The 14983-nt window shown below is 37.4% G+C and overlaps 1 protein-coding gene across 1 annotated transcript in view; it reads left to right on the top strand.

Moving 5' to 3' along the window:
• Nucleotides 1-14983, top strand: part of CNTNAP2 (contactin associated protein 2) — a 1428051-nt gene that overhangs the window by 739206 nt on the left and 673862 nt on the right. The window contains exon 13 of the mRNA XM_060157549.1: nt 10202-10402. Within this exon, the coding sequence (XP_060013532.1) occupies nt 10202-10402 (201 nt within the window). The remainder of the gene's footprint in view (nt 1-10201; nt 10403-14983) is intronic.

Here is a 14983-nt window from a genome sequence, read left to right as displayed (position 1 = left end):
ATTTGATCTTTTCAAGTTTCAGGAGCAGACAGTAATGTGAGCTAGGGTCAACATGAAAGGAAGGGCCATCTTATGAGATTCTATCCTGTTAATAGTGAATCAAGCTGTCATTCTCAATTGTGTGTTTTCTGCTACATCAAAGCTTTTTGGATAGAAACTTCAGGAAGAATATAATTTCTCAAGTTAGCCTGATACAGCTTAGGTTTAAACTAAGTGCCAGTGAAATAAAATCTCCCAACAATAAAAAAATATGTAAATACAATAGCAGAGAATTTTAAAGATTGTGTTATGTATGTTAAAGGATGTGATGTAGGTCATAAGTGGGTTTATGGTTTATATGCTAAATCTCATTACTTGGATGATTCTGGCAGTTGCTTGAAAAGTGAGTTATTTTTTCAGGTTGTGCAGGAATTACTTATTTTGTGTACCTTCTTCCCACTAGCTCTCTGGTGGCATGCCACACGTGTTATTTGCCTTCATGTGCTCAGGACCTAGAACAGTGCTTGGAATAAAGCAAGTTGTTGATGAATGAAGCTCCTATGTTCAGGATCTCTTGCTGTGTAAGGAGATGTGTACACACTTAACACAGAATGATTATTATCTTACTGTTCAACCCAGAAAGAAAATGATGATGGTTTTAAGAAGCTTATTGCATCTTGGATGTATTATCATGTTGCTCTTTAAAAAATCCTTGCAGTTTACAAGATTAAAAAAATCTTGTCAATACTGCAAGTACAGTACCAGGATTTTATAATTTCAAATATCACTTTGTTCCACCTGTAAAGACTTTCTAAATGTTTATTTTTTTTGAAGCTTAATAAATTGTAGAACTATCTGATGGGATCTATAAGCCCATGAACTGTATTTCTTTTTTTTTGTTTGTTTTTGAACATCTTTATTGGAGTGTAATTGCTTTACAATGGTGTGTTAGTTTCTGCTTTATAACAAAGTGAATCAGCTATACATATACATATATATCCATATCTCCTCCCTCTTGCGTCTCCCTCCCACCCTCCCTATCCCACCCCTCTAGGTGGTCACAAAGCACTGAGCTGATCTCCCTGTGCTATGCGGCTGCTTCTCACTAGCTATCTGTTTTACATTTGTTAGTATATATCAAATGGATACATACTACCAAATACCATCAAATCACTGATGATGATTGTGATAGAGATTTGTTGGAAACTAAGTGAAGAAAGGGTTAAGGTATATTATTAGCACAATATTTATGAACTTCTGCAGACTTCTAGGTACTATTCTAAGAATTTAAGATTCATGAGTAAACAAAATTTATTTTAAAAATTCACTGATATATTGAAGTTTATAGTCTATGAGGAAGGTGGGGTAGGGAGACAGACGATAAAAATAACAAGCAAGTAAATTGTATACTATGTTCAAAGGCCATACGTATGTGCTTTGGGTGTAGAGAAGGGAAGGGACAGAGTGGGCTGTAAGTTTAAATAAGATAGACTTCACAGACCTCAATGAGAACATGCCATTTGAATCAAGACTAATGGAGGCGAGGGAGTTAGCCTTGAGACCATCTGGAAGAATTCCTCTAGGCAGAGGAAACAGCCATGCAGAAGCCTTAAAGCATAAGTGCCTGGCATATTTGAACTACAGCTAGGTCAGTGTGGTAAATACTTGAAGTGATTTTTTTTTTAACCAAGTGTGTGCAATATGTTTTAAGGTATTTTTAAATAATAGGAAGTAAGTGTTATCTTGAAAGGTCCACAGAAATGGTCAGTCATTGATCCAAGATGACGTTTACCTAGTATCCAAGTTTGAACTCAGATCAAAATCTAATTACCATTATAAGCAACACAAATTGAAGAGTAACATTTCCTTGCTACACAGGATAGAAATCTTCTTATTGCCACAGAGATGAACTCCAGACTATCAAATACACACCAACTACATCTCTACCCAGTGTGAGAGAAAAAGGAAAGGGAAGATTAGCTTGTCTAAGTATTCATATAAATGCAGTCAGTAACTCTAGCCGTATTGTAAAAGAATGTTAACATCTCTACAGTGGAACAAAAACATTAACAAATATTCTTCTTCCCAGAAAATAGCTAATGTCTTTCTCGAAAAAGGATATACATAGGCTCCAGATTGTTGTTCAGTGGGTATGAATGATCCACCGTTATTTATACTTGCGCACAACACTCCATTTTTGAGCTGGAATTGTGAGCATAAAAATAATCAACATTTTCCACCACCTGCAGAACATCAGCTGTACTTCTAGTTCATTTCCTTGGTGCTTCCTGCAGGGGTTCCGTCTGCTTTATATCCTTATTTCTCTACACGTGATTGAAGCTGCTTATGCCACCTGAGCTGCATACATAGCAGGCATTATGGAGTGGCTCAAACCATCGAAGCCCACCACGGTGAAATGCCCTCTATGATATTAGGGTCTAGGTTAGAGAGATGCTTGTAATGCTCACACAAAATGTATTTGGGGGGAGAAAGATATGACACCAAAAATTTCTAGTAAGTTAAATTGTGTCAATAGGATCATAACTATTGAGAAAACCTTCTAAACAAAATAATGGTCTATAAAATTAATGGTCTTTAAACTTATCTGCCTGGAAGACTGATGAAATTTTCAAATAGATCCTCTGACAAATGACTAAAAAATGAAACAAAAACAAAAAACCATCATAGCCTACCATCATTATAACCTAACATAGTTTGTAGAATTATTTAATACTTTGGATAAGCAACTATATAAGAAACTGTTCTGTGACTTATGCAGTAAAGCACACATAGCTCATGTAAAATGACCAGTATTTCCTAGATTATTACTGTTGCAAATCTGGAATTCATATAAAGTTTACCTGAAATAAGATACCTGTTAATTGTTTGTTTCAATATGAAGTATTTCTAGTTTGTATACAACACCCAGATTAAGAAATACAACATCAAATATCAAATTAAGGCCTAGGTATATCCCTAATCATATTCCCCTTGACTTGTTCCAGATTTTTAGAGGCAAAGCTTTCAGCTGTTCCCTGTTGAGTATGATGTTAGCTGTGGGCTTGTCCTGTATGCCTTTGGAGAAATATTTTTTAAAATATAAATTAATCGTCCATCTCCACAGCATTTCAACACCTACACCGTGACGATCTATTAGAACTTTCAACCCATATGCAATTGTTATGAATGCAATCTTATACTTCACCATTCCAGACCCTTCAATTTCCAGTTGATCCAGATCCCATTTACTGAACATTTTGTCTCCAAGGTATTTGGTCTGAGCTATAAGAAGAATGAAACTGCTTTTATCACCATCTTCATATGGCTCATCCCTATTTAACCTTCATCATTCACTGAAAATGCCATGTCCTCTTGGGTCACTTATGGCTGTCTAAAGCTGGGTTATACAGACTTTCCATGTGAACTCACAAGACCCTGTGCATATATCTGTTTTAGCACCTGTTCGCAATTTGCAATTTCAAGCTTAATGTTTTCTCCCCTCCATTGGACTACAGGCTTGTTGAGGACAGGAACTCAAGTCTTTTTCATCCTTGTACTTCCAGAACCTAACATCGTGCTGAAACAGATCAAAAACTCAGTAATGGTTTATGAATGTATTCATGATTTTATGACATTTTTCTTGATGTAATAACTTGTATATTGTAATTTAAAATAATATTTAAAAAGTCTAAAATAGTGTCTATATTCCCCTGCCCCCTGAAAATTAGTGGGGTGCTGTGGGGAAGACAATAAATATTTTGACATGTCACCGGGCATATCACCACTGGGTGTAGTGAAAAGAGCACTAAATCCAGAATTAGGGGACAAAGTTTCCATTATTTTGGCACTAACTTTTCGTATTCATTTGGTCAAGCCACTTATCACTTCTGACACTTTTTTTTTTAATTGAAGTATAGTTGATTTACAATATTGTGTTAGTTTCAGGTGTACAGCAAAGTGATTCATATATATATATATTCTTTTTCAGATTCTCTTCCATTATTGGTTATTATAAGATCTTGAATATAGTTCCCTGTGCTATACAGTAAATCCTTGTTGTATATTTTATATATAGTAGTGCATCTGTTAATCCCATGCTCCTAATTTATCCCTTCCCCCCACCCTTTCCCCTTTGAGAAAGTTTGTTTTCTGTGTCTGTGAGACTGTTTCTGTTTGTAAATTAGTTCATTTGTATTTTTTTTAGATTTCACATACAAGTGATATCATGTGATACTTGTCTTTCTCTGACTCACTTCACTTAGTATGATAATCTCTAGGTCCATCCATGTTGTTGCAAATGACAATATTTCATTCTTTTTATGGCTAATATTCCATTTTATATATATATTATTTTATAATATATATATAAAATCTTCTTTAGCCATTCATTGATGCACGCTTAGGTTGTTTCCATGTCTTGGCTATTGTAAGTAGTGCTGCTGTGAACATTGGGGTGCATGTATCTTTTTGAACAAGAGTTTTTGTCTTTTCTGGATGTATGCCCAGGAGTGGGATTGCAGGATCATGTGGTAACTCTATTACACTTGGTTTCTTAATCTCTAATTGAAGAGATTCAAAATGGATGCTCTCTAAAATGACATCATCTTGATACTATGTGGAACTCAAAATTTTTCACATGAGAACATGGTTTCTTTTAGATGGTAGGCTTCTTCCCTTGGCTGTGTTCTCCTGTAAGGCTACAAACATGTAAGCAATTCTTATTGATGCTATAGTGTTTCATTGGCGATCCTTGCTCATATCTTCCTCATAGTTGAGGTTCAGTTGTTGATTTACTGAATCAGGATAATAACTATTAAGACTTCTATGCTCAAAGAAAACCACAAACCTAGTTATCAGAATGCAGTTTATGAGATAGAAAAGAAATTTAAGGATATACAAAATTGAATTCACTAGTTTTATGCAGCAGGCCAAGTTTTACATGCAATATGGAAAATCTTAGGTGAGGCATGTATTATAGTTCAGTTCCAGTTGTGTTACTCTCAGAGTGAGAGACCCAGCGTCATTCCTGTAGAATTACTGTAATAGGTAATAGGGCTGCTCAGGGATTTGGACCACAAGGAGATGTTGCTGAGGCCCACCTAACAAGCTTTATACACCATTTTAAATTTAGGTAATTTATAATATAATATTCCCTTAATTTTAAAGATCATTTCAGAGTTAATTTGAATAAAGGTGTAAAAAGCTCCCAGATTGACAAATTGGTCAATAACCAGAACCATGATGCTGCTTGAAAATCAGAAACACTTAGATGCATATTCAGATGTATGGGACACAAAATTTTTTTCCACTGGAATTAGGTCAGATTGGACTTTAATTAAAATGTGCTGTATAAAGACCTGCTCTGTACTGTGAACTTCAGATTATATATGGATAAATAACATGGAAAAGAGTCAAAGAAAAGCCATATGTATGATGAAGAAACTGGTTATATTCTGGGAGGAGTAATACTTTGCCTTCTTCACTGGTCATTTCCTGGCTTTATCAGGCCCTGGTCATAACTCCAACTGTGCCAGGAATTGAGTTCTCATGAAGTGAATTACCTGAGAATTACAGTTAGGATAAGGATATGGGGTCATTGATACAGGTAGCAGAGCGACCTTTCTAATGCACATATGTCAACACAACTAAGCTGGGTAATCTTGAGGACCCTGTAAATGCCAAGGAGAGGGAGGTATTCCCACAGTATGTTCCAGATGTACCCCAGTATTTGAAACATATCATTAAATCAGCTATATTTGAAACAATGTACAATGTGACAGTTTTTAAATATGTAATTGCATGATGCGACAGATACTAAGCACTAAGTAATCACAAAGGCCATTTTCATAGCACACTGATCCAAAAAGAATATTTGAAATACACTAGCTTATCAATTGCTTCTTCATGAAAACGGACAGTGGCAGAAATTAGAACTTTCCATACACATTAGTTTTTATTTGCATTACACACATATCTTACAATACAGCATATAAACACACTGTGAATATGGGAATAAGATTTTTAATTTTTCCACTTATGATACTAGTGAAGAAAAATCTATACAGCATAACTTTCTTCTAGATGCTGGATATCTGCAAAATTGTTAATATCCATTTGTCATTTAAGATTTAATAGCTCCAAAGGAGCCATCGCAATGTGTGATATGCAAGCATTAACAAATAATTTGTAAGATGCATCAACAGTAATTGTTTTGTGCTATCAAAGTAGAGCTTATATATTACCTTTTATAATGCCATGACACTGTAGAAAGTTTTAAGTCTTTATAAAGGTACATATATATATTATTTTTCAGACCCCTCTGAAGTATAATTTTATTGCAGCAAAGAATGGTATGTCAAAGATGAAGTTAAAGCAAACTACTTTCACTTGCTCCAAACCTTCCAGAGCCAGTGGCTTTCCATCTCACTGTAAGGTCACAATCCACTCATGCTCATTACATTTCCGCCTTCAACTTCTGCTCCTCTCCTCTTTCGTCACTCACTGGCTTTCTTGTATACCTGAAGGACATCCGGAATATTCTAGATTTAGAATATTTGCATTTTCATTCCCTCTGTCTGGAATACTTTTCCCCAGACATCTACATGGCTTGCTGGATAGCTACCTTATTTATTGAAATGTCACTTTCTCAGGGCTTTTATGGTTTCCTCTGTGTTTAAAAATGCAATCCCTGTACACACAGCCTATTCTTCCCTTCCCTGATTTAGTTTTCCTCCTCGCCGTTATCACTGGCTAACTATATATATATATATGTATTCTTTTAACTTTGCTTATTATCTGTTTTCTTTTCTCCACTAGAATGTAAGAATGTAAGCTGCAAACATTTATGAATGCTTTTTTTTTTGCTGCGGTTTCCATGGTGCCTAGATCTGTACTGGTCATATAGTAAGTAGGTACATGATAATATTTGTTGAATGAATGAGTGGACTATAAAACAAATATAAAGATATAATGTACAGGGAGGGTTTTGATGATGAAATGTGTGTGCTGAGATGGCTGGAACTAGAGTTTAGGGTCAAGAAGTCACCAGGACCAAAATGTTAGAGATTCATCAACATTAACAAATTGGTTAGTCTTTTTAAAGTTATTGACAGTGACCATAATTGGTGATCATTTTGTTTTACTTGCTTAGTTAATGTTTGCCTTTATTAACCTATTTTGTATATATAAAAAGGGGGTTATGATATTTAAAGGAGGGTCAGATTAGAATGCTGTTCCATCAGAAGTTAAAGGAAGAGAAAAAGAGAAAGAAACGAAGAAGGAAGGCAGGGAGGGAGGGAAAGAAAGAAGAGAGGAAGGAGGGAGGGAGGAAAAAGCAAGTGGTGTCAAACATTTGAGAATTCTGTGCCATAGATTTATTGTAACAGAAAAGTGATAGAAGTACCCTAATTCAATTAATGAATTTTTAATTAGGTGAAGGTAAATCTGAAGGTCTGGATATACATGACAATCAGTTTGTTTTCAGAATCATGTCAGAAAGTGACAGAATTACCAAAATATATAGTAGCTTTTCTTGCTGTATCAGAGGAACTAAAGGAAGGCAGTTCTGATCAGGCCAAAGATAAAACTGGAAAAACAATTATCTATAGAAAATGACTACAGGGGACACCATAACTGAACTTCTTTTAATCAATTTAAGAACAGCACGCTGGGAAGTCTTCATAGAGAGCCATGTCGTAACAGAAGAAGGGAGATTCTGGCTCAGAGGAGTGAAGTGGCCTGTCCACAGTCTCTGAGGACAGTCTCGGCAGAACTTGAACCAAAGCGATTTTTAAAAGTTCCTAGATTAAGTATTTGTATTCTGTTTATTTTAATTAATTCATTCTTCTATTCAACTAATATTTTTGAAGACCTGCTATATGTCAATTACCATCCTAAACACATTGCATATAGCATTGAAACAATCCCTGCTTTCTTCCCTTCTAATGGTGGGAGACAGACATTTAAAAATAATTTAAACGTGCCCTAAGATAGAGATAAACGTTATGGAGAAAAGCAAAGCTGGGCGGGTAGATGGAGAGCATCTGTGGTGGGGTGGGACTCGGGAAGGGAAGGTTGTCACTGGAGCTCAGATCTGGAGAAAGAGTGGGCTTGAGGAAAGACGGCTCTAGATGCAGGAAAGAGCAAGTGCGAGTCTCCAAGGAGGCAGAGCCAAAGGAGCAAGGGGGCGATTAGTAGGGCGGCAAGGAAGAGCCGGATCTCGGAGGGTCTTTCACTATTCTAAGAACTAGACTTTGTCTGTGAATGAGACCGGGTGCCATGTGAGGACCCTGAGCTGTGTCAGAATCTGACTTGTGCTCGAAAACCTCAGCCTGGTTGATGTGTTGAAGGTAGGCGTGAGGGTGCAAGGGTGGAAAGAGGGGACTGGTTAGAGGTTACTGTGGGATGCAGGCGAGCGGCCCTGGGGCTTTGACCAGAGCAATGGTGGGGGGTGGGGTGAGGAGTGCCCAGATTCGGAATAATTATTGAAGGTAGTGCAGGCGGGGGTCACTGACAGGCTGCAGGAGGAGGTGGAAGAAAGGGAAGAGTTGAGAGCGACTCCAAGGCTTTTGTCCTAGAACTGGACGAGTGGAGTTGCCATTTCCTGAAATAGGAAGACCTCAGGAGGGGCAAGTTCAGGACATCTCTCATCTCTCTTAATCTAAAGCTCTCTGTCTCTCTGTCTCTCTCCTGTGTGTGTGTCTCTCTCTCTTCCTTTGTTATTTATCACTCACCTGTTGAAAAACTAGATTGTATGATGTATACAGTTTTCCACAGCATGGATTTCGCTGTTTCCCTTTGGTGACATTTAACATGTTCCCCTTTCCCCTGTATTTTCTAGAAGTTGGCAGGTAGGTCTGTAAGCTTGGTGAAATTCACCTCTGAGTTTTGTCCACACCCCTCCACAGGTAGGCCTGTGTACTTGCCTGCCCCTCCTGATCCCCAGGACGACGTCTCCTCCGGTTTTACTTGTTATATTAGTGACCATGAATAATCCTACTTAGATCCTACTAACTTGTTAGAAGTTAAAACATTTATCATTTAGCCTTCATTTATGAGCTGAAATATTTCCGTAAAGAAAGTATGTAGTTACATTACACCTCACATAGCTAAGGTAGACTGAATGCTGGATTCTTTGCCTCTATTTACCAATATTCAAAGTAATGAGTTAGTTACCTAGCATCTTCCAAAATTAGACATTTCTTTTTTTTGTACAAATTCATGGAGTTAAATATACTCGCTGTATTTTAATTCATTGCAGGAAATTCTTATTGATGTTAATTAAAATCATCCTTCTTTGGCCCTGGGGTTTTTTGAACCACTCTGTCTCCAGTAGTTTGTTTCTGAAGTGACAATGTGTTCCAGGCTCCTCTTATCCATTTCCAGCCCTGAATCAGCCATTTCTCCAGGAGCTTAGTTTTCTCTTAATGGAAAATGGTATTGAGTAATGACAGTCGGGTGCCAGAGGTTGGTCCTTGTTTGGGAACTTTTTCAGTGGACAGAGCTAAGACATATATCTACATTTTAAAAAAGATAACATCATCCTGGGTTCATAGTGATGCTTCTAATTCAAATGCAGAACTATATAGCATTTTAATTTAATCTCATCAATCTTATATATGCTTCTCCTTTTCACATATGGAAATTTTCAGGGTCCAAAACACCAAGATAATTACTTATTTGCATCATTCCACATGTGTAGAGCATTTCAGTAACAGAGCATGCAGTGTCTAATTATAACTGAAAGGTCAGGGTGAAAAGAATATTTGTTGACAAGATGAGTATGCATATTCTGATTAGAGCAAACAGCACGTACAAAGATCCAGAGGCTTGAGAGCACGTAGTTCCTTTAGGAAGGAGCAAATACTGTTCTACGGAAGGAGTGAGGGATTACACAGTCGGGAAGCCTTTGGAACACAATGGGCCTCACATTCAATGCTGCAGATATTAGAGCATCAACCAGATTCTCAGGCTATTTGGTTTCATTTTCAGGAGCTATCTTGCGTTTGTTTTTAATAAAAAATATTACTTTTCTACTCTGGCTATATAAGCAGAACTTAAGTGTGAGAAAGGGTAGGGGTTACTTTAAGTATTACTATCCTTAGCTCTGTTCTACAGCAGTTCAGGGAAAACACCAGTGAAATTATAGCTCACTTATTTTCTGACATTTGAAGATGCATTTGCATACTAATGACCCATTGTCGTGGCATTTTTCTCCCCACAGAGGACAAAGTGTGGACGATAGTGTCTCATGATTTGCAGATGCAGACGACGGTGGTGGGCTACAACCCAGAAAAATACTCGGTGACACAGCTCATTTACAGCGCCTCCATGGACCAGATCAGCGCCATCACCAGCAGCGCCGAGTACTGTGAGCAGTACATCTCCTATTTCTGCAAGATGTCCAGGTTGTTGAACACCCCAGGTAGGCTGAGAATGGAATGTTACTTTTAATTACTATCTTAGCTGGTGATTGGAATTACCTAAACAGTCCAACAGGTGTGGCTTATTATCTTAACAGTCCAGTCTTCAAAGCACGGGCAGCTGTGAAAGTAAAATATGACCACTTGTTTTTTCTTTCTGCAGAAGGAAGCTAAGAAATACCATTTTTTTCAGAAAAATTCCATTGTTTCTAACTTAGCGATTTAAAACTTTTATATGCATATATGTGTGTGTGTCAGTGCTTCTAGTGCGTAATTATCAGAATTTGCTTTGGGCAAAAGTTTATCAAAGCTCCTTGTGAACTTTCAAGTAATTCCCTTTGAGTTCTTCAGTTGTCTCTAACATAGAGATGAAAGAATTCTGAAGGCTGTCTGCAGGTAAATAGCATATAGAAGAGCGATAGAATTTAGAGCTGTTTGTTGTCTGTAGTCATTTAACAGTATCTGTTGGTCTCAAGAAGTCTGCTCTTTTTTTCCACGATGGCTTACTTTTAGCAGTGCTTCAGGACTTGTGTGTGTGTGTGTTGGGGGTAAAGAAGATAGTTTACAAAGGGTATATTGGAAGTATCTTTATCACAAGAGCCATACACTCTGGGATTCTTGGCAGTAAATTCATTATGTTGACAGCAAACTAAATCTCTTCGTCTATAGTATAACATAGAAGTAAAGCATGTGCTTTGAGTCAGAGAAACATATGTTCACACTTTTCAGCCTTGCTACTTCTCGCGTATGTGACTTTGGGGGAGTTCATTGAACTTCTCTGCCTCAGTTTCCAGTGTCTTTCAGTCAAAGAGGGATCATAATGCCTATTTCAGGGTGATTGTGAGAATTTGATCAGGGAATATACTAAGTGCCTGTTATAAGTCTTGATGCACTTAAGGACTTAATAAAGAGCAAATAGTATATTGATGATTTTTTTTATTATTAAACAACTTCGGAAGTGGCATTATGTCAGAGACCAAGGGACTGCTTGATGCCCCAAATTAGTGTTGTATTGGGGCCAGTGTTGTAGGGAGTCACAGAGAAGAGTTAAGCAGGACAGTCTATAATGTTTTGAAGATTTAAGTGCTTTTATGTGCAAAGCCTTGTGCTAAAATTACAGACAAGTATAACCTATGAACTCTAAGAAAGTAAAATCTGTAAAATATGAAAATGATTGGTTCAGACAATTATGCTTTTGCTATTTGGAGAAAGAAGACATGACTGTGGCTGGGATGTTGAAGTGATGCTTCATTAAAGAGGTTGAAAGACAATTCGAGGTTGGTGAGAGTAAACAAGAGTCTGGAGGACAGAATACGAATGATCTTTCAGGCCACGGTGAGAAGTAGTTTAGCAGAAGCAGAGTTCGTGTCAAAACACAGTAAGAAATGAGGCTGGAAAGTACAAATGGGAGAAACCGTGGAGGAAATTAAGTGCAATGCTGAGAATTTTCCCTGGAGGCCCATGCTTCTCAGGCTTTAGTGTGCATGCGAATAACCCAGAGGGGTTAATGAGACACAAACTGCTGGGCTTCATCCCCTGAATTTCTGATTCCATAGGTCTGAGGTGGGGCTCCAGAATTTTCATTTGTAACGAGTGTTTTGGACTGAATTGTGTCCCCCAAAATTCACACATTGAAGTCCTAATCCCTAATGTGACCGTATTTGAGACAGGGCTTTTAGGAGATAATTAAGGTTAAATGAGGTTATAAGGTTGGATTCCTAATCTGACTGAATTGGTGGTTTATAAAAAGAGGAAGAGTCAGAAAGAGCACTCTCACCAGAAACCAAACTGGCCAGTACCTTGCTCTTGGACTTACAGCCTCCGGAACTGTAAGAAAAGAATGTCTGTTGTTTAAGCCACTCAGCCGATGGTATTTTGCTACGGCAGCCTGAGTGTGCTAGTGCAATGAGTTCCCGGGTGATGATGGTATTGCTGGTCTAGAGACCACTGTGAGTGAGAACCATAGCTGTGGGCAATGGAAATCCCTGAAGGTCCCTACAACTGTTCTTCTATCCCCCTTCACTTATTTCAGCCTTTTATTTTATTTTTACTGGATCCTATTTCCAGTGCTAAGAAAAGTCAACCAACGATTATAGAAAATCCGGAGCACTAGGCACAATTAGTGAACCCCGTCAGCTTGTCTGCCCTCAGTTTCATGAGTGAGTGCTCCCTGTGGAAGTTCAGTCCAAAGATTCCAGTCCATCAGTCTCCAGTCCTGGAGGGGATGGTGTGAGGGAAAACTGCTGACCAGAAAAATAACTTGGTACCATCAGCTTTGTTTTCTTTATTTTCTTCCATTCTTCTATTGAACTCCAAAGTCAACTTTTACTGTTTGAATTTTTGCTCTCGTGGTTAAAAAACACAATGCAACCTCCAAATAAGTTTATCTTACAGTTCAGGCACCGGGAGAATTAGGCTAGAGGTAAGAAAAACAATTTGCTTTTAGCGATTCTGGTCTTGTAGTTCATTCCTTCCCTTCCCTCATTGGTATACTCTGCGCCTTCCCCCATCCACCAAGAAGCCTCACACACTTATTACCCTCCTTTTGGAAACCCAGGATGTCCAAAACCATCAGGAAACAGGATAAATTTGTTTTTAAAAATACTTCCATTACGTTTTCTCATAATAAGCTAAACACACTTCTCTTCAACCTCCAGACACCTTTTCAGAGGAAGAACTACTAAATTGAAATCAAGAGTGAATTGTTAATCTGTACAGTAAGCACACTATTTTCTTTGTGTTTGCAGACATTTGCAGGTTATTATTATACTTAGTAAACTGTGCATTGAAAATCATGTTATCATATGCTTCTTGCCTTTGGGGACACCCTCCATGTATCAAATTTTTACTCACATAGGATCAGACTTAATAAATGTTTGCTGACTGGAATGAAATGACAAATATATTGTTTTAAATATTACCTCATTCAACCTTCAGTCAGTTGTTTTTAAACAAGTGTGTACGTCAGAATTTTCAGGTTGCTCGTCGCAATGCTGATTCCGTGATTCTGACTTGGGAGAACTTGGTTGGGGCACAGGAATGTTTGCTTTTAACAAACATCCATGCATCATTCAGTGAACCGTACATTGAAAAATACCATCTTTAATTTATGGCATGAGGCCTTTCATCTTGGATTTTAAGGCATCAGTCCTCTGTGTGGGAGAAGATTAAAGGGAATATTAGAACTTGTCTGACCAACTGAAATAAAATGGCATACATAACTACCTGTTCCTCCAGCTAAAATAAATTGGCATAGTGGTATTTTAAAAATCCTTTTCGTAGACCATTGTAAAGTGAATTTCAGCCTACTCTTCTTAGTCATTTTTCATATCCCAATTTCTATTTTCAGGGTTAATTAATCTGTAGACAGCTGAGGCAAGGAAAAGGAGTACAGTTCCTGTATTACTGTATTCTGTATGTGTCCAAGTATGAAAGAATACAATTTAATACAAATCTTTAATTTGCTATTTTAAGGAGCTGATGTTTTCTGTAATTGGTTTTTTCCCTCCTTCCTGGTAACGTTCCATTTTAAATATCCATCTACTCATTCTTAACTAAGGCTGAATTATACTGGAACTTCTGTAGTAGTACTTGTGACATCTGTTTGAATACAAAGTATATTCATTATAGTCATGGCAATTAAAATGAATATCAATCGCTTCTCGGTCTTTTGGCTAAGATCAAGTGTAAAATGAATATCAAATGGGTTTGTAATAGCTATGTACTTAAAATGTTATTGTTTTAAGAGCCTTACCCTCAAGAGTTCATTTGGGGCTCTATAGTTGCTAATGATACTTATGATAAAGAGTTGATTTTACATGTATATGGACCTCATTTTTATTTTGATAAATCTTTAGTTGTACCACACCATTAGCTAACAAATGTAGATTTACTCATTAATGGTTTCTTACAACTTTTACAAGGATAGTAATATATGACTTACAATGTTATCACTTTTTAAAAAATTTATTTATTTATTCATTTCTTTGGCTGCGTTGGATCTTTGTTGCTGCGCGTGGGCTTTCTCTAGTTGCAGTGAGCAGGGGCTACTCTTGGTTGCGGTGAGCGTACTTCTCATTGCGGTGGCTTCTCTTGTTGCAGAGCACGGGCTCTAGACACATGGGCTTCAGTAGTTGTGGCACACGGGCTCAATAGTTGTGGCTCACGGGCTTAGTTGCTCTGCGGTGCATGGGATCTTCCCAGACCAGGGTTCAAAACCATGTCCCCTGCATTGACAGGCAGATTCTTAACCGCTGTGCCACCAGGAAAGTCCCATCACTTCTTTTTATTACTACAAAATCTTTAAACGGAATCAATTTTAAAGTAATGCTTTTGCCATTCTTTATGGTCGTATCCATCCTTGCAATGTAACTATTAATTCAGTTGTCCTTAATCAACTTTACAAAAGACACAGAACAAAGACAAGGTTATTTGATTTCATCCAATTTGAAAATAAACAAATTAATTCTACCCAAACGGAAAAAAAAAAAACCCAACCATTAATAGCTATCCAAAACCACAAGGATGTTAACATGTTTTATATTTATATCCCCAGAACTGCAAATATACTGATATCTGAACTT

This window comes from Lagenorhynchus albirostris, chromosome 8, assembly GCF_949774975.1.
Source record: "Lagenorhynchus albirostris chromosome 8, mLagAlb1.1, whole genome shotgun sequence".
Taxonomy (NCBI): Eukaryota; Metazoa; Chordata; class Mammalia; order Artiodactyla; family Delphinidae; genus Lagenorhynchus; species Lagenorhynchus albirostris.
Note: the sequence above shows the minus strand (reverse complement) of the source record. Positions and strands in the feature narration are given on the sequence as shown.